Below are 23030 nucleotides of genomic sequence, written 5' to 3'. Positions count from 1 at the left end.
AGGTGGACACTCATGGGGACCCTGATGTAAGGGGGAACAATGATGGGGGCCCCAATGTATGGTAGGACACTGATTGGGACCCAATGTAGGGGGGGACTCTGATGGGGCCCTGATGTATGGCAGGACACTGACTGAGACCCGATGTAAGGGGGGGAGTCTGATGGGGCCCCGATGTATGGCAGGACACTGATTGGGACCCTGATGTAAGGAGGGACTCTGATGGGGGCCTGATATAAGGGTGATTTTGACAACAAAGGTTTAGCCTGAATTTATTTTTGTTTGACCTTTATTAACGTCTCACTTTTTTTTGGAATTTCTTTGCTTTGGTTTCTTTGGTTTAAGTTCTTTCTTCAAGTAAAATGTATTAATCTATTGCAATGTTATTCATTAGTTAATTCATTTGATTTGTTTTTGGCCCACAAATATTTGTAAAATACACAACGTGGCCCTTGTACTGAACGGTTCGGGGACCCCTGGCCTATGTGACAGCTGCTCATCATTATGTGAATATATTGGACATTTCTCGTGTTTATAGAGGGCTCTGGATCCCTCTGAATGAGCTTTCAATGAAAGGTGAGTAATGGATGCAGGTTGTGTAATCTGAGCCGGCTGAATAAAGCTTGTCAGAAAAAAAGACAAGACAAGAGCAGTGTGTGGAAACGGTTGCTAGGGCAACAGTAGTGACAACAGTCCAGGCTGGAGCTGTGTTTCTTCCCCTGGAGAGGACAAGCACTTTTCTTTCTCTGATCCTGAAACTTCCCAAAGATGAAGGACATGGCAGAGCCCTTGGAGAACATTTATAATCTTATCCCTAAAGAGGAGGTCAAAATTCATAAACCACCCAGGTGAGCTGACCCATCCAACGTATCTGACAGTGGGTAATTTGTCCCTAGAAGTGCCCTAGGATTGCTACGACTCCTTGCCTTCCTGCATTTTACATTCAGTTCTTAAGATATTTCAGTTTTCTTAACTAGAAATGAGTGCAGTGATTGTGGCCCGATTGGTTTCACCACAAATGTACCAATTGCGGTAAAACTGAAAAATGTGCTCATTAAGTCGCTTTAAAAAATTTTTCTTAAAAAAAAAAAATATATATATTTTTTTTTTTTATTGGGCGTGTGTTTTTTTTGGGGGTGGTTTGTTTAGGTTTTTTCATGTAGTTTTCTTTGTATTTGTGAACGTCACAATGTTCCCTCCTCCAATCAGAGAACGCCTTGTATTCTGTGAAAAAAATGCAAGCTGTTTTCTCAATGGATGAACTGGTGAGCGAGTGACCCACTGTGATCAGTGTACTCCAGTAGGGACTGGGAGTTTCAGTGCTGGACGTCCAGCACTTAGCCTGGGTTCACAGTAGTGCAGGTAAGAATGCATGCATAATCGTGTGCGATCCTGACCCGCACTGACACACGCTGCACTTTAGCAGATGTGTGGGGGTGACAATAATTGCTACTGGCACCCCACGCATCGTCACCTGCGGAGCGGTTGCCTGCATACCAAACTGCATTTTGCCGCAGCACCATGTGGACAGGTGTGGCAGAATTTGGGATAATTGGAGAAAGGAGCCGCTCAGGTGTATCAGTCCAACCTGGTGCTGGTGAGACCCGTCATCCGGATAAGTGCAAAGGAAGTAGTGGAACCGCACTCAGGTAGATGAAAGCAATGGAAATACTTTTATTCTTCAAATCATAAGTAGACAGACAGTGCAAGGAACAGATAATCCAAGGTTAACGCGTTTCACGGCACACACAGCCGCTTACTCATAACCGTGTTATGAGTAAGCGACTGTGTGTGCCGTGAAACGCGTTAACCTTGGATTATCTGTTCCTTGCACTGTCTGTCTACTTATGATTTGAAGAATAAAAGTATTTCCATTGCTTTCATCTACCTGAGTGCGGTTCCACTACTTCCGTGGCAGAATTTGGGGCCTTTTCACACTGCTTTGTTGAAAAATGCAGTAAAAAAGCATACGCGTTTTTGATGCATTTTTGGTACATATTCTGATTGCCTGACTCCCGGCATGCACCTGTGAAACGTGGACATGTAACTCAAATGCGCACCAAAAACGCAACTGTGGTGCGTTTTTGGAGCTTTTTTTAAACAGGACACTGTATTTCCCTCTCTCTATATACTGTATCTCCCTCTTCCTATATACTGTATCTCCCTCTCTATATACTGTATTTCCCTCTCTATATACTGTATCTACCTCTCCCTATGTATACTGTATTTCCCTCTCTATATACTGTATCTACCTCTCCCTATATACTGTATCGCCCTCTCTCTATATACTGTATCTCTCGCTACATACTGTATTTCCCTTTTTCTATATACTATATCTCACTCTCTATATACTGTATCTCCCTCAACACACTGTATCTCCCTCTCTATAGACTGTATCTCCCTTTCTCTATATACTGTATTTCCCTCTCTCTATATACTGTATTTCCCTCTCTCTATATACTGTATTTCTCTCTCTATATATACACACACACACACACACACACATATATATATATATATATATATATATATATTTCCCCCTCTCTATATACTGTATTGTGTGTGATTTCTATGGGAGGTGCGTTTTTGGTGCTCTTTTTAAACAGAACAACATCAGAGTTGCAGCATGCAGGACTCTTAAAAATGCACCTGCAGCACAATGGTGGGAAAAGTCCCATAGGAATTAAAGGGAAATACTTTTACTGTGTTTTTCTTACACTTTTAGCAGTTTAACAACAAAAAAACGCAAAACTGTAAAAATGCCCTTAAAAAATGGTCAGGGACTTCTTTCCCCGTGTTTTGCGTGTGCATTGCAGCCCATTCAAAAGAATAAGCTGCTGTACTCGCGATGTGTGCATGTGTTGCACATATGCTGAAAGTATGGTCAATAATTCCAATGTGCGAAGGGATCGGACCGGGTGAAACCAGAATTATTTTTATTGAAAACGTTTCTGCAATGATAAGGACACGAGGTATGACTTTTTATTCTGAGGGACACAGCAACTGCTATTCTGTTCCCCCAGGAACAAAAGGTCTAACTTTTAGTTCCTCCCATGCCTTGCTTGCAATTGAACTTTGTGCTGCCATCTACTGGTGGTTTCATAGAAATGCCATAAAACGGAAATGTGTGTTTTTTATGAGGTACCTGACATCCCTTACACATGCAAACACACTGCACTAGTGTAAACCAGGGATTAGGGCCCATTCACACTAGGAACTGCATTAGAATTGCACAGGAACTCTGTGCGGTTCCTTTGTGATTCAAATGCAGTTCTGTGCAGTGCGATTTCAGCCTATTAATTTTGGATGGGCTTAAATCTCACCAAAAATAGTGCATGTACTACTTTTTAAAACGCACCGTAACTAGATCACATGGTACTTTTGTACCGTGCAGGCAAAACGCACTGCATTTGCGACCCCCGCTGCAGATAGCAAGGGCAGTGTGACCGGAATGCGGTAAACCCGCAGGGATGTGGGTTTCCCGCAATACATTCTAGTGGAAACGGGCCCTTACTTACTGTGATGTAAGAGTGAAATGAAAATAAATGTTTTCCCAAACCCAGCAGCTTGCACAAATACACTTCATTAGCCGTAATTTATTTTTGCAGTGCGAATGTCCAAAAATAGTTTTTGCTGGAGTTCAGCTTTAAAAGATATTTAAGGCCCCTTTCACACAGCCCGTCCATCGTACCGACTCCGTTTATCCCAGTGGAGGATCGATCCGCCGATCCCCCGCTGAGCAGGAGGATGACAGCTGTGTCTCTGCACTGTGTGCGGAGACACAGCTGTCAGTTCCCTATACATCTCTATGGGGGAATCGGATGGGAATGGACCGTCGTTCTGTTCTCCGCTGACATCCGATGCCCCATAGGGATGCATGGGGGGACCGTTCAGATCCGCCAAAAAAAAAACGGACAGGCGGATCTGAACGGACTCCCTGTGTGAAAGAGCCCTTAAGCAAAAACGTTTTTTTCTTTATAGATAACAACATACAGAATTGTTGTGGCCTCCTTCATTTTTATTCTGCTGTCTGTATCCATCAGCAGATTTCCCTTCACTTCCTGTCCCAGACATAAAACAAGAAATAAGAGGGTTGTCACAAGTACAGGTGTCCCCATTGGAAGATTTCCCCTAACTTCCTGTTCCTGTGACAACTCAAAAATGTTGGATTTCCCATCATTTTCCATAGTGCAGACAGTGGTCACTGAGACAAACAGAGAGGGTGACTCTCCCCCATGGGGAACACGACAGCAATACATACCTAAGAGGGGTTTTAACTCCTGGTTATTTTATCCAAAAGAATAAAAGGATGGCTTTACACTTTAAATTGTCACATTATTTTCCCTGTGGTTTTGGAAGACTTAGGGCTCATTCATACATGCAGCAGCCATTGCCTCAAATCTGAAAAGTGTTACGTTGTGGATCGATTTTTAGAGGTGTTTGACAGATGGTGAGTAAGCGACATGTCATCTCCTTAATACCTGCGTAAAACCTGTAACTGCCGCACCACGCCATTGCAAGGCGGTACCACCTGCTGTTTACATTTTTTGCAGCATTTTGCTTTAAGCGGAGGCATGCCCTTGTTTAGGTGTGTGGGGGTCAAAAAACTGCAGCTCAACTGCCTGCTTTTAACACCCCCTGGCCACCTATGTGAAGGGGTCCTTACACTGTTAGTGGTCAGTGGGAGAATGGTTTGGGGGTCTGCAGTAAAGGCCGGTTCACACTGCAATCGCACAGGAATGCAGACCCCGTTTCTGTCGGATTCCTGTGCATTCCTTTGTTGTGCAATTTTGCAGTCTGCTGTAAATCGCATCGGAATGCACAAAAAGAAGAGCATGCACTATTTGAAAAGCATGCTGCACCAAAAAGCATGGTACTGCAGTACAATGTGATCTGGTGCCTACAAACGCACTGCATTTGTGATCTGTTTGGAGTGCGGTTTACAATGTATTGGCACCCGCAACAGATTGCAAAGGCCGTGTGTACGGAAGTACAGGCAGTACAGAATGCACCTTTCCCGCACTGCGTTCTGGTGTGAACCAACTCTAATTCATGTTCCTATATCTGTAAATATTTCATTTTTTGACCTCTGTTTTTTTTTTTTTTCTCTTTTCAGATACACATCTACTTTCAGAGACTCCGTTAAAGTTGAGGAGCAGAAGAATAAAGCTGCACACAAGACCATGGGACCAGCCAAAGTAGAGGTTCCTTCCCCAAAGGAATATTTACTCAAACACACAAAAGAGGCAACACTGGCCCAAAGTAAGTAGCATGTTACACCCTGCCCCCTCCTCCACTGTCATACGGGTTGGGGAGGGGCAGAAAGGGTTCTCTGGGAGCCACTAGGAGAGGGGAACTGTCACTTGTGAACACAGAGGTCAGGCTTACAAGTGACAGCAGTCCAGCTGGAAATAAAACCTGGTTTTAAGTGGTTGTTACCCTCAGACATGAAATATGAACAAAGGATATCCCTCTATAGTGTGTGCTTGTTTCAGTCTAGAGCACTAAGTGTCATTTCTCTCTGCTGCCTTTATTCTGACTCCAATTGTTGTAATAGTGACTTATCCCTTGCTGAGACCTATTCCTGGCCAGTAAAAGCAGATACAATCACCGCGGACAATCATTATCAGATAGCTGAACTCACCAGACACAATTTCTTTCCATCCACGTAGGTTTTTGCATGCAGTAGGTAAAGCAGACAACAAAATGTTCACATGATTGAAAGATGGTATCTGCAGCATACCTGCCAACTGTCCCGTTTTCCCGGGACAATCCCGGCAAATAGGAGCCTGTCCCTGGTAATTTACATTGTCCCTGTTAATCAGGGACAATGTAAATCATTAAAAAAAAAAAAAAAATTTTTTTTTTTAATTTTGTTCCACACAGTGTCGCTCTCACCCCAGCTAGGTGTTGTAGTTCTGGCAGCAGGTTGTCTCTCTGGCGGTGCCCGCTCACTCTTCCCGCCTGTTGCAAATTTAACGTATCACCGGAGGCAGGGTGACAGCATGGTGCACTTTCCGAAATCCGCCAGCAGGGGGAGGCAGAGCAACTTCCGACAAGCTGACACTTTAGAATTGCAGGGAATTGTGATGAGAATTTTAAACTTTAGGCAGAAGTAGTGCAGCCGAATGGGAGAATTATTCCAACTCTGCTACTTTGGCCTCAAGTTTTTAATTCCCTTTTTAAATTCCTGTAATTCTCTCTTTATGAAGTAGACCCTATAATCTGATAAGTAGGCGGAGAGTAATTATGCAGAGTGGGCGGAGCTTCAGGGAAGTGGGTTTGGTAAGTAATTGATAGCTGCGCTGCAAAGTGTTCCTGGACATTTTTTTCAAATGTTGGCAACTATGCTGCAGGTCAAAGCATTGTAATGTGTTCCCGGATGCAAGCAGATTGCTTAAGGCCTAGACAGATGTGGCCATCTCTTAGCCTAAGCATAAAGAAGCAGGAACAGGAAATACATCATAAATGGGTGGGGACAGGAGGGAACACAGAAGGGAAAGACAGAAAGCAAGTGCAACAACCGAAATAACCACAAGTTGGCAGTATAATAACCAAACACATACAGTAGACATAGACTAGATATAACTATGCATTTTATTATATGTTACATATTGGTGTAACAGCACAGCCTTCCTTTCTCTGCTATCAGCATGAGTCACATCTAACACCTTTTCCTGGCACCAAGAGAGAAAAGGTGACAGGGGAGGGATCTCCAACACACAGCCTGTGATTGACAACTTCAACTCTGTTCCTGTTAGCTGTGTGCAGATGGATGCGTCTCTTCCCTCCAATCAGCTCTCAGACTTCTCCTCACTGAGCTCTGCAGAGCATAATTTCTGCTCTCCGCCCCCCTGTTTTCTGGCAACAAGTTTTAAATAATTCTGGACTTTGAATAGCTGTAGGGAAAAGAAGACTGTAGATTACAGGTGCAATGTATGTAGAAGGATTTGTTTAATCTCTGTGTATCACCTGAGACGATTCACTTAAAGCAGTAATAAACCGCAGCAAAAAAAAAAAGAGCCCCGCAGTTCAAGTCATAATATGTATACTAGTATGAACAGCAAACTAGCACATTATGACAGACTTACCTGAAAATAAAGCCCTCCAGCGAAGCGCTGGCACCGCTGTAGGTGCTTCCATCTTCACTCGGTCTTTCTTTCCACGGCATGGCCATGGCTTGAAGTCACAGCCACAGCATGGAGTTCTAAATGGATGGCAGGGTCCATGCATGCGCCAGTGATGTCAGCAGCCGATTCTAAAGTAAATATCTCACAAACTGTGCATGTTTAAGAAATATTTACTGTAGCTATAGGTAAGCCTTATTAATAAAACAAAACGAGTTCACTCCCACTTTCACTGGGTATATGTAAGGGTTTACACCCACTTTAGCACAGGGGATGTCATGCAATAAAGCTAAAATCTAGGATAAACTAACATTGTCCAAACTTAAGAGCCCTGGGTATTCTTATAAACATCTTGATGGGCTTTGTATATTTCTTTCTGAACTGTGCAGTAATCCAGAGTGAAACTTTGCCTCTGTGCAGGACCAATCACTGCTGCACTCTCTCCTTGTGCAGGGCGATTGATCTTATCTCCGCCCCCTCCTGTAGTTTTCTGCAGGCAGCCTGTAGTGGGAGGGGTTCTGGGCCCCTCCCAACAGTGATGATGTCATTGCTACTTGCATTGTGTTAAGGCAGCACATTCATTTTAATGGCCCGCCTAACATGCAACAACGTACCTAATATTGTACCTGCCACATTTTTTGTATCACAGAAGTGCAATGAAAGGCAGATGTGTTGGGGTGCTATTAAAAATGAATGGTACCCCAAGGCACCTAATGTAGATTACCGTGCATTGCCAACCCGGGAACAATGATGAGACAGTTAAAAAAAGAAGCATGACATGATGTGAGAGAGGGAGAAATACCCAGTGTACACTAAACTGAGATTACAACGTGCCCAAATTACAACGTACCTGATAAAAAGGGGGACTGCACCTCTGTAATGAATTTTTAACTCTGTGCTTATATTGGCTCAAATTAAAGAGGATCTCCAGGCACCTGTCAAAAAAAACTACAAAAAGTGAAGCTGCTGACTTTTTAAAAACAGCCACTCACCTGTCCCATGGTCCAGCGGTGCACTCACCCCAGTCACCTTCATCCTCCGTCCTCCCTCGGTGGCGCCAGCATCTTCACTATGGGCACCCATCTGTGACAGCTTGTGGCTTCACAGCCGGGTGCCCATTGCACATGCGCGAGTCATGCAGTGCACCTTGACTGGTGGATGCAACCTTCTGGGAACGGTCGTGGTCCCAGAAGACTGCAGGAGAGAGGGAGGGAGGAGAACTTCCATTCTCGAGCGCCGCAGCGCTTCAGAACAGAAGTGAGAGCAGGTACCTGTCAATATCGGGTACCTGCTCCACCCCCCCCCCCCCGCTCCTTAAAACTTAAAAGTGCCAATTGTGCAGGAGGAGTGGGGGACGAGTCCTTAAAGTGTCCTTTAACCACTTTACCACCCGAGGATTTTGCTGTCTTCCGTCCAGGCCACTTTTTGCGATTCGGCGCTGTGCGACTTCAACTGACAATTGCGCGGTCGTGCGACGCCGTACCCAAACGAAATTTACGTCCTTTTTTTCCCACAAACAGAGCTTTCTTTTGGTGGTATTTGATCACCTGTGCGATTTTTACTTTTTGCGCTATAAACAAAAAAAGAGCGTTTATTTTGAAAAAATAACAATATTTTTAACATTTTTTTATATGAAATTCCCCCCAAAAAAGATGTAAAAACCAATTTTTAAAAAAAATTTTGGCCAATTTGTTTTCTGCTACCTATGTTTGGTAGAAAAAAATCACAATAAGCGTATTTTGATTGGTTTGCGCAAAAGTAATTGCGTTTACTAACAAAGGGAAAGATTTCTGTCATTTTTGGTGTTTTTTTTTTAACGCGTAATGGCGGCGATCTGCGATTTTTTTGTGGGACTGCGACATTGCGGCGGACAGATCGGACCCTTGACTGACATTTTTGACACTTTTGGGGGTACCAGTGACATTACTGCAGTAATCAGTGCTATATATATGCACTGTTACTGGAAAAATGACACTGGCAGGGAAGGGGTTAATTTTATTGGAGAGGGAGGGGTTAATGTATGCCTGGTGCTTACTGACGTGTAGGGGGGGAGGTGACTGAGTGAGTCATGGACAGATCGGATGTCCAGCTATGCTGAACAGTCCGATCTGTCACTCCCTGTCACTATGGAGATCCGCCCGCTTGTGTTTACACACAGCGGGCGGATCTCCACACTAGATCCCCGGCGATCGGGGCCCGACTCCCGCTGTGAATGAAAACAGCGGGAGCGAGCCTCCGGTGGCGCGCAAGCGCCGCCCAGAAGGGGGAGTGTCTGACGACGTTAATACTACGTCGTCAGACGATAACGAACCACTTTGCCGCAGTAGTACTACCGTACTCGGTCGGCAGGTGGTTAAACCCTTTTGGGTGGAGTTCCGCTTCAAGTTTATGCTGCCTAGAACAGGGATTCCCAAACTATGGCCCTGCAGCTGTTGCAGAACTACACATCCCATGAGGCATTGTAAAACTCTGACATTCACATACATGACTAGGCATTATGGGAATTGTAGTTCCTGAACAACTGCAGGGCCATAGTTTGGGAATCCCTGGCCTAGAATATACTGAATAAAATAGCAAAGGTGGTATGTCTACAGATGGCTGCACCAGAGGCGTAACTAGAGCCTTCAGGGCCCCGATGCAAGAAAACATGAAGGGCCCCCCCAGATCCCTGGCCGGGGCCCTTCCCTTCAAGCCCAGGGCTCTTCCCACTAATCCTGGGGCTCTTTACTCTCGTTGCATGGCCTTTTATTACAGTCCCGCAGCAGGATCCTTTCACAAGTTCTGCAGTGGGCTCCCTTCCTGCAATCTTGGGGCCTCCCCACAGTGGTGCAATGCCAGGGCCCGGTCGCAAGTGTGACTTTTGCAATCCTGGAAGAACACCCACTGGTTTGCTACTGGGCCCCCTGGAGCATGGGGCCCGGTAGCAATCGCAACCCCTGCAACCCCTGTAGTTACGCCCCTGGGCTGCACTTTAAAAGTGTAAGGTTCATGAGCATTTAAATCAGTATTAAACCCAAAACCCAAACTGTAATATATATTGCAGCTCATCAATCATTAGATGTGGTGGCTTTGTTAGTTTTTCTTTTCTTTAGGCTTTTCCCCCTCTGTTTTCCCCTGGTGATCAGGCCAGTGACACACCCCCTGTATTAGAATGTCCCCTCTCTGTATGGAGGACCCCAGCACACAGCTGCATTGTTAGTCTGGGGGGAGGGGAGTGTTTGATGTACTAGCAGGTTTAAATACACTAGCAAATTAATGCCAGACCCCAGTTCACACTTTTTAAACAACAAGTTTGTTTTTTTTTTTGGGATAAAAGGTTTTACATAAATAAATAAGAGATGTTCATTGTAAGCACCTCTATCAGTGTTAAATGGTTTGTCCCAACCATCTAACTGCTACATTTGCAAAACAGCTTGTTCTCTTGAAAAACAACTGACTTACTGGCCAGATCACCAGACCAATATAAAGTAAAAAAAGCATAAAAAGAAAACGCATGCAACCATCACAGCTAAGAATTGGTAAGCTGCAATATAATAAATGTTTGATTTTGGGTTTAATACCACTTTGAGGTTCCGCTCACATCTTGGCGTCCGGGATTGCAGGCAGAATCGCCGCGATTCACGAAATCACGGGTTGCACTTGCGATCCCCCTCACTTCCAATGGCACACCAAAGGCAATGAGATTTTGCTGCAATTGTCACCCGACGAATGGGGTGTCATTGGAAGTGACGAGGATCGCGCGCTCCCGCGATTTACCTTGATTCTGGTTCGCAGGCAGAATCACTGTGATCTGGGATGCCAAGATGTGAACAAAGCCTGAAGCTAAAAGTGGTATTGAACCCAAAACCAACAATGTATTATAATGCAGCTTACTAATCATTAGATGTGGTGGCTGCATTCTTTTTCTTTTCTTTGGCTCCCCCCTTCTGTTTTCATCTGGTGATCTGGCGAGCTAACACATCTCCGGTATTAGACACAAGTCTGGGAGAATGAGAACAGGAGGCACCTCAGACAGCAGCATTGTCAGTCTAGTGGGAAGGAGAGTGATAAATGTATTTAGATACACTAACAAATTGAAGCCAATCTCCAGCTCAAACTTTATAATCAGCTACAGCCAACAGTTTTTTGCTTTTTGGGATAAAGGTTTTGCTTGAATAGTTAAAAGTGGATCATTTAAAATACCCCTGTCAGTGTTAAGTGGTTTGCCTCATCAATATAAACTGATACGTTCTGCTGAAAAACAACAGACTTGCTGGCAGGATCAATAGATGAAAATAGAAGAAAGAAAACCATAAAAAGAAAACGAATGCAGCCATCACATCTAAGAATCAGTAAGCTGCAATATAATAAATGTTTGCTTTTGGGTTTAATACTGCTTTAAGTTTAGTTGAAAAAATATTTTTCTTCTCCAGGTTTAGTTCAATTATTTTACCCGTAATGAAGTATATCCTATGATGTGCAGGCTGTTGGATTCTGTAGAAATCTTCACTGCAGGACGGCCCTGTCTTCTTTCTGCTGCAAAACTTCTGGCACTGTGGGGGTTAAGAGATTTGGTTCTCTGGTCTCAACTGCACTGAAGATGATCAGCTTGAGCGCCCTTTCACACTGAGGCGCCTGAAAACTGCCCATAAAACGCTGAGCGCTTTTTAGGCATTAGCAGTGCACTTTTTTTTTTTTTTAAGGACCCGGCCGTGACTCAAGAACTGCTTACAGAACCATTTTGAAGCGCTTTTGGGGCGCTTTCCATTCATTGCAATAGAGAGGGGCATTTTTGAGAAACTTTATAAACGCTCCAAAGATGCTGCTTGCAAGATTTTTTCACCGCCCCGCCAGCGCACCAACCCAGTGTGAAAGCATTCATTGATTTTAATGGGAATAGGTTTTTGTGAGCTTTTCAGGCGCTTTTTTAGCGCCAAAGTGCTTAAAAAGCGCCTTGGTGTGAAAGGGCTCTTAATTTATAAGGACACTTATTATTTGCTACTAATCACATTTGCCTTTCTTGTGCACAACAAGAAAGTGCTTTCCTTGACTCCACAGGAAGACCCCAAAGATGCCTAGCGGAAGACAAGAAGCGACCCCCAGTTCCAACAAGAGCAGAGCAGCCAATCCTGGGCGTGCAAACGAACAAAAGTTTCATAAAAACAAATGTAGCTGAAGCTGTCATGGCTGTACCTAAAAAACCACAGCCCATCTATGTGGACACCAAAAAAGGGGATAAGCATCTTCTGGAAACCTCGGGACTTGTTCCTAAATACATCAAAAGGAAGGTAATATAACGGTTACTAGCACACAGGCTTTTACCAACAGGAAATATCACATAATTAATTTATACACATAGATAAAGAATGCCTGCCATCAGTCATCTCAAGATGACATTAACGTCTGCACTTACTCAGCATCTTGACTGCTGGAAAGCTGTTATTGTGGAAGTCCCATAGCATGCTGCCACATCTAGGCCTAATGCATGGACAGGGGATATCTATCTATCAAACGTCAATCACGTGCGTGCTCTGAGATGGTTCGAATGTTGGTATAATAGGCACAGGGGTAATGTACAGTGTATTCCAATATTTTCAAACACAAACTATGTGCACTTTACATCTACAGTATTCATGTGCATGCCAGCAAACGTGCAGCGCTAAAGGATATGTAAACTCTGACCTTTGTGAAATAATCTATTTAGTTAAACCACTTTACCCCCAGGCCAGTTCTGACATTTCTCACATACCTGTAAAAATCTTTTGCTAGAAAATTACATAGAACCCCCAAATATTCTAATATATATATACACACACACACACATCAGCCATAAAATTATGACCACTGACAGGTAAAGGGAATATCTTACAGTGGCGTCTGAAAATTGGTGGCATATATTAGGCAGCAAGTGAACATGTTGTCCATTAAGTTGATATGGTGAAAGCGGAGAAAAATGGGCATCACAGTTTGTTGTGTATGGGGCTGTGAAGCCCATGGTGACCCGTGTCCACAGCCAAAAGCTTCTACAATGGTCACATGAACATCAGAACTGAACTACAGAGCAATGGAAGAAGGTGGCCTGATCTGATGAATCACGTTTTTGTTTTTTTACATCATGCGGATGGCCGGGTGCGCAGGATGCGGTATAAGAAGGCAGCAGAGGCAATGTGATGCTTTGGGCAATGTTCTGCTGGGAAACCTTGGGTCCTGCCATTCATGTGGATGTTACTTTGGTGTCCATGCCTCAACGGTCAGGGCTGTTTGTGCAAAAGGGGGCCATACTCAATATTATATAATAACAATATATATATATATATATATATATATATATATATATATATTTTTTTTTTTTTAAGAAGCCCTAGAAAATAAAAAGATTAGTGTTGCAATTTTTTATGTCGCATGAGATTTGCAGTGCCATGAGCTTCTGAATGGGCTAAGTGTCAATGTCTCTTTAAAGCGGAGTTCCACCCTCGGAAAAAAATTTTTTAATAAAAATAGTGCATTTCACAATGGATAGCCTCTGAACTGTCCCGGGTCGCACTTACCTTTTAGAAGAAATACTTACCTTGAAAATGTCTTGTCCAGCGCTGCCATCTCAGGTGTGGGCAGCTGAAGCCAGCGCGTCCTCTTCGGCGTCTTCTTCTGTGTCCACTTCGTCCCAGAATGCCCTGCACCGGCCCCGCTCGTCATGTCCGGTGCAGGCACGTCATTCCTGCACAGCTTCTGGGCATGCCCAAAAGCTGTTTAGCAGTGAATGACGTACCTGCACCGGAACTGACGAGCGGGGCCGATGCAGGCGCATTGATTCCTGGGAGCGATGACGCTCAGCTCCCAGGAATCAATGCGAGCAGGAAGTGATGGCGCGGGCCACGGCCGAAGAGAGAGGAAGAGGAAGTAAGGTGAGTATATTTTCTTCTAAAACAAGGTAAGAAAAGAAAAAAAAAAAAGCATGATTATCCATTTATTTTTCAGGTAACAGAGAGCAAGCAGATGGGGAAAAATGACTTTTAAGGGTGGAACTCTACTTTAAAGTCTTGCCATCTTTGGAGCTGGGGTACACAGGCATTACTGGTTTGTTTCTAACATATCTTTGTGAAGGACCTTGACTGATCCACTGTTCACTTCTCTCTTAACAAAAAAACATAACTTTAAATAACCACTCCGACAACATAAATCCTTTTGAGTGGGTTGATACTTTATTAATATGTATCAGCCACAACTTGATCTGTGTAAATAATAAATTATCAAACCACTAATATACTGTATAACCAGCTTCAAAATATCTTTTGCAGAGCTGAGTGTGTTTCTCTAATGCCTCGGCTCTTACGCACGATTAGATAATCGGACGACTTTGTTCGCATTTTTTTGCATGATACTAGTATCGAATTCAACCATGCGTACCAAACGTATTTTTTTTTGTACGATTCTGGAAAAGCTTCCTGGTTGCGTAGCTACACATCGGATAGTGAAAAACAAAAAACAATGGCAGCCAGGCTTTTTCTAGGTTATTTTTCATGTTTCTGACCATGCGTGGTCTTTGTCTAACGATTTTTAGCAAACGAATACTGTGCTGACTAAACGATTGTCGTTTGCTAGGCTATCGTATGACAAACGTTTTCATGTTTGTCTCTTTGGATTTTGTTGGACAAAATGTCGTGATCTTCTGTCAAACTGTGTACTAACGATCAGATTATAGTGCGATCAATTCGAAAGCGATTTTTTCTGTACGATTATCTGATCGTGTGTACGAGGCATAACTCTCCTTCCTTATCAGGCGCCAATTCAGCCCCCAGCTGTCCAGGTAAGGTTCAGGGGCTTACTTGTGCTTCCTGCTACCAATTCACCCAACTCTATGTGCCACCTGTCACCTCAGCCCACAAAAAGGATAACCGCCAGCTGTGACAGAAAAAGTATAAAAAAAAAAAAAAAAAAAAACACAATTAAGGTAATTTCTCCACATGTGAATATGCTTGACAAGCAGCAAAGTATTAAAATTTTTTTATTCATTAGTTATTTAATTTTTCTTTTTTTTTTTTTTAAGATAAAGTAAGTACAGTGCCTTGCGAAAGTATTCGGCCCCCTTGAACTTTGCAACCTTTTGCCACATTTCAGGCTTCAAGCATAAAGATATAAAACTGTAATTTTTTGTGAAGATCAATGTTGTTGATTCTTCACAAAAAATTACAGTTTTATATTTTTATGTTTGAAGCCTGAAATGTGGCAAAAGGTCGCAAAGTTCAAGGGGGCCGAATACTTTCGCAAGGCACTGTATAACAAGGCCAAGCAACAAGGGAGGGAAGGTGGGACTTGTTCTCTCCTGAAGATGTACAGACTAAAGGAACCAGTAGATCACGAGGCACTATTTGATCAGGCAGAACCCTTCTTACTCACTCTACCAATAACCTGATGCCTATTCAACCATACCCTTCGTACCCTTGCCCTTCAACCATACATTTAATCCTTTAGCTGCTAATCCAAAATTCTGAAGGAGCTGTCATCAGTCATGATGTCTACTTTGTGTATAACTCAGGGCATTGATGGAAGGCAATGTTTAAATTTTAGACTGGATTCAATGGAGCGCTGTTTTTTTTTTTCCACAAATGATATTGCTTTGCTTTTATTCCATCTCTAGATGTACTAAATACATCTGAAAGGCATCCCAGACATGCAGGTCATTCTCCCAGTGAGCACCTGAACCCATTCTGTGGTTGACTATCTTCTGGTTCTGACACTGTGTATAGCAATCCATCGGCTGACCACACACTTGGCAGCTTTAACAAATTTGGAACTTCCACTCAGTTTTTAACCACAAACATCTGTCAGCCATGTTATTAGACTTATTCCAGCTTTAACTGATCAAGTTATTAAAATGTTTGGTCGCTCAAAACACAGAAACAAATGTAACCAAGGGAGGTAGATCGGTGTAAAAAATTGCCAATGAAATGAGTTCCATTAGACTGGGTGGGGGACCTCTCACAGGGAGGACATGTTTCTGGAGGATTTTTCCATGCTTTTGCAGGTTCCTCATGTTGGCACGGGCATTTGTAAAATTGTTTGAGGATGGCATAGTTATTTCCTTGCTTTATTCTATTTATCATACAATTATCAGTGTGGACAGACTGTGATGTATGTCGGGTTGTCAAATGTTTGGGAATAATTGGAAATAACGGATCTATTATATAGGTTACGTACTTATTCATGTTTAGACCAACTATTTACTTAATTTATAATTGACATCTCACAAACACAGGGCTCTTGCTTTATGGATTAGAATTCATTGTGTGGCATGCTATACTTGGGAGATTGTCTGCATGTTGCAACTGATGTTTTTGTAGCAATTCTATGTTAGCACCTTTTTTTCTCCTAAGGCTGCATTCACATGTCAGCGTATTGATCGCGGGCAGAATCGCCGCGATTCCGCCCGCGATCCGGAGATCATTGCAAATCGCGGAGCGCCTGTGCGTTGCCCGTGATTTGCAATAGCGCCCCAAACGCTGAGCGATGTTGCCGCGATTTCCGCCTGCCAAATCGCGGTAACATCGCGCAAAAAAAATTGCGGGATGCAATACGCTCCAAAGAATCTCTTGTACTTTTTTGGGCGTAATGCGTCCCGCGATTTTTTTTTTTGCGCGATGTTAACGCGATTTGGCAGGCGGAAATCGCGGCAACATCGCTCAGCGTTTGGGGTGCTATTGCAAATCACGGGCAACGCACAGGCATCCCGCGATTTCCAATGATCTCCGGATCGCGGGCGAAATCGCGGCGATTCTGCCCGCGATCCATACGCTGACATGTGAATGCAGCCTAAAGAAGCGGAACATGCAAAACATGTTAAATTGGTTCTAAAGGCTCAAGGTTTTTACCTTCATGCATTCTATACATATGGGTAAAAAAAACCTTCTGTGTGCAGCATCCCCCCAGCCCTCCTAATACTTACCTGAGCCTGATCTTGATCCAGTTATGTGCATGAGTGCCTCGGCTCTTCAGGGACCCTGCCTCCTCATTGGCTGCTGTCAATCACAGCCACTGAGGCAATCAGCAGGGATAGGGGGGCAGGGCAGAGCTGCAGCTCTGTGTGTGAATGGAAACAAATAGCTGCAGCTCAGAATCAAGCCTGCTTGGGTGCCCCCATTGCAAGCTGCTTGTTCTAGGGGCACTCGGCAGGAGGGAGGGGACACAAGAAAAGGAGGACTGAGCCTGCTCTGTGCAAAAGCACTGCACAGAGCAGGTAGGTATAACATATTTGTTATTAAAAAAAAAAAAAAGAGAGACACTTGAAGTGGAGCTCCAGGCTCCTTTAGCAACAATTTAAAGTCAGCAGCTACAAATACTGTAACTGATGACTTTTAATATTGGAACACTTACCTGTCCACGAATCCAGTGGTGTCTTCACCCGAGCAGATTTTTCAATCAGTCCTCAGGTGCTGTTGCCGCCATCTTGGCTACAGGAAACCAGCAGCGAAGCCTTGCGGCTTCACAGCCGGTTCCTTACTAAGCATGTGAATCACACTGCGCTTTTGAAATGGCCCGGCAGCGGGGGAAGGTGGAGGGGGGCCAAACTTCTAGATGACTCTGCTGCAGCGAAATATACAAGAAGTGGGAGTGGGTACATGTCAAGGGCTCCCCCTCCCCTCCAAAAGGTGCCAAATGTGGCAGCGGAGGTGGGGGAGGAGGCAAAGAAGCTCTATGTAAAAGGCTGGTGGAGCCCTTTACTGATTTGGGCTTCTAGTCTAACAGTACATATATTACTATGTATACTAAATCTGGACCACCACCCTCAGTACCATGGTGCAGAATACTATGTTTTTACCTTTTAACTATGGTTTTAAGTTTTTATTGTGCATCAATAAAGTTTTTTTTATTTTATTTTATGTGGTGTAGTTGTGCCTATAAAGTCTATGAACTGTGGTTCAATCTATTTAAGCTTTACTTATAGAGTTACAGTAGAGTTTCAGGTGCTTTGAAAAGATGTACAACACATGGAGAGTATCTTTTCTTACCTCCAAATAGAGATCAATCTTTTATTCTGGTGCAACCTTTCTCTGCATCTACTTGTTAAACCTCCCAGAATAGATTTTAGCACAAGCATTTTTTTTTTCTAAAGGATTTTGGCTCTACCCCTGAATACTTAGTGAAGAGGAACGAGGAAGTGAGAAGAGCCCAGGAGGAATATGATGCTTATGTGAAAGAACGGCTTAAAATGGGCGCCATGAAAAAACTGTCCGAAGAGGAGAGACAGAATGTGCTAGAGGTAACATGTGTTTGTTTTTCATTAAAGGGTCAGTTCACCCCACTGTGATATAGGCAGAGCCTGGTGGGCCATGTCAGCCCCTGGCTTCCTATATCTCATGGCTGCTTCATAAGAAAGATCTCCCTGTCCCTGGAGGACAAGTCATCTTCTGTTGGGCTCTCCCTGTTATATTGAACTGAAACTGATGTTTTTCAGATCTACTAAAATCTGAAATCTTCGTTTTGGATGGACTTTACAAGTTATAGAGAATAGAAAAGTCAGCTAAATGTCACTCTTGTTAAGATATATCAGATAAGCCCGTTGCCAAAACTGCACGGCTAATCTGAAAAACCGCGCTAGTAAACGTGCTCAATATCAATAATTAATAAATATAATATATAAATTAAATATAATATTTTATACAAGTGAAAGTGCTAAATAAATTAATAAATAAGTTAATAATAGGTGTTGTGATAAATTGTCCAAAAAACGCTAGCGTGACTCACAATCACATATAGAAGTCCAAAGCACCATTGTGACACACGTACACACTCTAGTGGATCGCTCTTCATAGAAAGATTCCTCCCACAGACTGGGTTGGATATTGTGCCTCCATCCACCACCAGTAGAAAGGGGTACTTACCAGGAGGTAAGTATATATTTTGCACAGCACTGTGTCTTTGGCTTGAAACATAAATACTCCTCTTGGGACCACCATATATAATTTAAAGCCACCTAGAAATTCTTGACTCCTCTTGTCACTCTTGTTTGTTGCAGCCTCCAGCACTGGATCTTTCCCCCCAGTGCAGCTGCTGACATCCAGCCAATCAGAGGCAGCTCTGTTTTAAAAGGCTAGCCCATGAATTGCTCAGTTTTCAAGCAACTCATCCACAGGCTAGCAGTCGGATCTCCTTGCAATCTCTTAGTGCGTTCCTCCATGCCTTTTCTCATTCCCCAACATTCCTATTTCTTCCAGACTTGCTCTTAGCGTGTCCCAGTTCATTTCCAGCCTTGCTCCCAGTCCACCCCAGCTTGCTTCCTACCTTGTGTCTCTCTACCAGTGTCTTGCTCTGTTCATTGTGTGAACTCCTCCTGCAGTCTGTCTTTATACACCTCTGTGTCTTTGCACTCCAGCTTGTTACTAGTTTCTCTGCAGTCTGCACAACTCTTTCCCTTGTGAGTCGAGCCTGCCTTGTTACCCGCAACAGTCTGTGCCTCATGTTTGTCTCTATGTGTATTTTATTTATTAGAAGTACTTATAGAACGCCGTCAATTTACACAACGCCTTACATATATATTGTACATTCACATCAGTCCCTTACAATCAGTACTCTCATTCATACATATACTAGGACAAATTTAGACAGGAGCCAATTCACCTACCAGCATGTCTTTTAAGGGTGGGAGAAAACCGGAGTATCCATAGGAAACCGCAGGTAGAACATGCAAACTCCAGGGGTTTCCCCTTTTTATTTCCATGGCTATACACTGGATATCCCTGTGACCTATGATTGGTTGTCCCCGGAGAGAGTGACCTATGCTCCTGCCTGGCCATTCCACTACATTGGAGGATCTCTCTTTCATATGAGCGTTCAGCCACCTATAATCTAGTGGCAAGAGCTATTTGGTAAGGAGCCATCTCTCACTATATTGTCTGGTGGATTCATTTCTACTCCTGGGCACACCTGATCTTCACCTTTCTTCATTTGTTTGGAGCTTTTCCTTTCCTGGGAATCTGTTTCAGCCAATACCTTCCTTTGTGGACTTCAGTGTTCATTTTTTTGGACTGTATATGCCAGAGGCGTAACTAGAACCTTCAGGGCCCCGGTGCAAGAAACCATGAAGGGCCCCCCGGAACCCTGGCCCGGGGCCCTTCCCTTCAAGCCTGGGGCTCTTCCCACTGATCCTGGGGCCCTTTACTCTCATTGTGGGGCCCTTTATTATGGTCCCACAGCGGGAACCTTTCACAAGTTCTGCAGTGGGCCCCCCTCCTGCCATCTTGGGGCCTCCCCACAGTGGTGGAATGACAGGGCCCCGTCACAAGTGTGACCTTTGCGATCCTGGAAGTTCACCCACTGGTGTCAGTAGTTTTTATTTTTGTTGGTATTTTAATTGTATTATATTTTATCATTTTATTTTATTTTTTTACAATGTCTCTGACTGCGACTCTGTCCATTCAGAAAAGGAAGGAGCTGAAAAATTAAATTTTTACCGACCCTTTCCTGGTTCTCTATTGTGACACATCCCCTGCAGCAGCCGGCAGGAGAGGAGAGGGAGCAAAGGGGGGGGGGGGGGAGAGACAGCAGAACACAAGTGAACTAGATAGGAGGAGTGGCGGGGGCAGCATACAGAGGAACCAATCTCCTAATTTTCCTCCTGCAGCTATGGGAGGAAAAAGGAGGACAGTGATTTCTCTACATTCTGCCCTCACCGCCCCTCCTATCCAGGTGTACAGGGGAGCCGCACAGGCCCCCTGGAGCATGGGGCCCGGTAGCGATTGCAACCCCTGTAGTTACTCCCCTGGTATATGCTAACATCATACTTTGATTCTGTATAAGTGTTTGTCATTCATAATTTAGCGCTACACCATTCTGTTTTTATTATTTTATTTGGAACTTGTACTATTGTTTCAGGTGTTAGCTGCTTCTCCTAAAGCGCAGTGTTTTTCCTGTTTTTATTAACTCCAGGTATTGCAGTGGTTGTGATTCGAACCAACGACTGTAGTGCATTCCTGTGTTCTCTGGTTATTTCCCTGTGTACCCTGCTGCTCTGTAAATCCAGTGCCACAGCGCTGCAAGAGAGTCTCATCTGTTCTTGGTTTTGCGGCCTGCTTGTTGAGCCGGAGGACTGCAACTAATACTGCCTGCAATGTAACATCTCTAACACTACGAGCTTGGGTCAGGACCAGCCAGTATCTTAGTTTCTGCATCTTGGCCCTTTTCAGACCATCGCTAAACAAGCCAAGCGCTCTGTGTCTACTCTGTGGTTTTCACTGCCATCCACCCAGTTGCTATCCAAAGTTCTGGTCAGCCACTCTGCCCTTGGTGGGAGTGGATTTCCCAGTCGTGGCACTAAATACCAACTAACGCAGAAAAAGTACACAGTGCCTGTAACCCCAATACCATTGCTAGTAACAGCTACTATAACTTTTTTATTTTATTTTTTTTTAAGAAAATCTTATTTAATAGTTATCAATTGTATTGTAATTATTTTCTATTCAGTCTGTGAGTCTTTCTTCTCTATGCACAACACTGCCCTCAAAAGCCAGTGGATCAATATTAACCCAATAATGTATAAATATGATTTATGAACACTTGTTCCAAAGTGCAACTGTAGGCAAAAGATATATCCGTGTACTGCTAATGCAAATCCTATAAACATTGCAATGTGGATTATGCAAGAAAATGCTCCATTTGCTTACCTTGCAGCCCCCTTCCCACTGAATAGAAATCTCAAACTAGAAGCAATAAAACAGTGAAACTTTAGAAGAAAAATATCAAAAATACCTTACACCCCAGTAGGCTAGGCATCACTGCATCAGGTGTATTATGCTGTCTCCCTGGTCATTCACAAACCGAGGCATAATAAACACAGTTTACTATGCTTCAGTTATGAATGAACACAGTGCCACGGTACCAATCACTCATTGTGTTCTTTCAGAAAAGGATGGGGCCCACAATTTACACATTTACAGGCCCCTTCCCTACTCTTTATCCTGAACCAATCCCCTACAGTAGCTGGCAGGATCGGAGAGAGGGGAAGCCAGCAGCATTGCAGGGGGGCAGGAGAGTACACAGAAGGAAGGGAACATGGACAATAGGGGCGGCGAGGGCTGATTCCCTGCAGGAGGAAAATACAGGGTTTGTTTCCAGTAAATGCCACCACCGCTGTTCCTGTCCCAGTGTAAAACCTAATGGGACAGGGAGGCCGCACGGGCATTGCATTGCGACCCCTGTGACACCACGAGCTCTGCCAGCGCCGCCCCCCACATTCTGACTTCCTAAGGCGGCTGCCTAAGCAGTCTTATGCTGGCGATGACCCTGGTTACACCAGTAGCTTCTCTTGTAGGATCCTGGAAATACTGAGGATCCCAAATATCTCAAGAATGTGCTTCTGAGCAGAGCTGGAGTGCCCTCTAGTGATATTTGGGATCCTCCGTTTTTCCAAAATCCAATTGCAAGGTCCAGTGGCATCATTGGTGTGTAAGATAAGTATTTTTTACTTTTTATTTTCAGATGTTCTATAATGCTTTTGCTTTCAGTTGGCGTTTTTTTTTTTATGCAAGGTCTGTTTTAATCTGAGTATTATATCATCTAATCAGATTTAGGAGAGACTTGGAAATTGGAAACAAAGGCTTGTATCTTCAGAAGCTCAGATTTAAGGCTATTCAGAAGTTTATATTGTTAATGCTTCCTTTTCTTGTGTAGGGATTGAAGAAAAACTGGGATGAGCTTCACCACGAGTACCAAGGCCTCTCCGTTGTGATTGACACACCGCCCAAAAAGGCTTACAAAGAGAAACTGGAAGCAGAAATGAGACAGCTGGAGCGAGATATTGATGCCATTGAAAGACACAAGATTATCTACATAGCCAATAACTAGACATCATTTTTCTCCCAAAATAAAGGAGAGAGCCATCTTTTAATAAATCTGAAATTTAGGTATGGCTTTTTGCATAGTTACACTGGTCCAGCT

The 23030-nt window shown here is 43.7% G+C and overlaps 1 protein-coding gene across 1 annotated transcript; it reads left to right on the top strand.

The window, feature by feature from the left end:
- The first annotated feature begins 688 nt into the window (after positions 1–688).
- Positions 689–22977, top strand: ENKUR (enkurin, TRPC channel interacting protein). The gene is made up of 5 exons (XM_082257793.1): positions 689–845; positions 5114–5259; positions 12138–12391; positions 18211–18357; positions 22764–22977. Exons 1-5 carry the CDS (start codon positions 766–768, stop codon positions 22935–22937), a joined length of 801 nt encoding a protein of 266 aa, XP_082113919.1. The 5' UTR covers positions 689–765; the 3' UTR covers positions 22938–22977.
- Positions 22978–23030: the final 53 nt, after the last annotated feature.

The sequence above is a fragment of the Pelophylax lessonae genome (assembly GCF_965119305.1).
Source record: "Pelophylax lessonae genome assembly, chromosome: 5".
Classification (NCBI taxonomy): Eukaryota; Metazoa; Chordata; class Amphibia; order Anura; family Ranidae; genus Pelophylax; species Pelophylax lessonae.
Note: the sequence above shows the minus strand (reverse complement) of the source record. Positions and strands in the feature narration are given on the sequence as shown.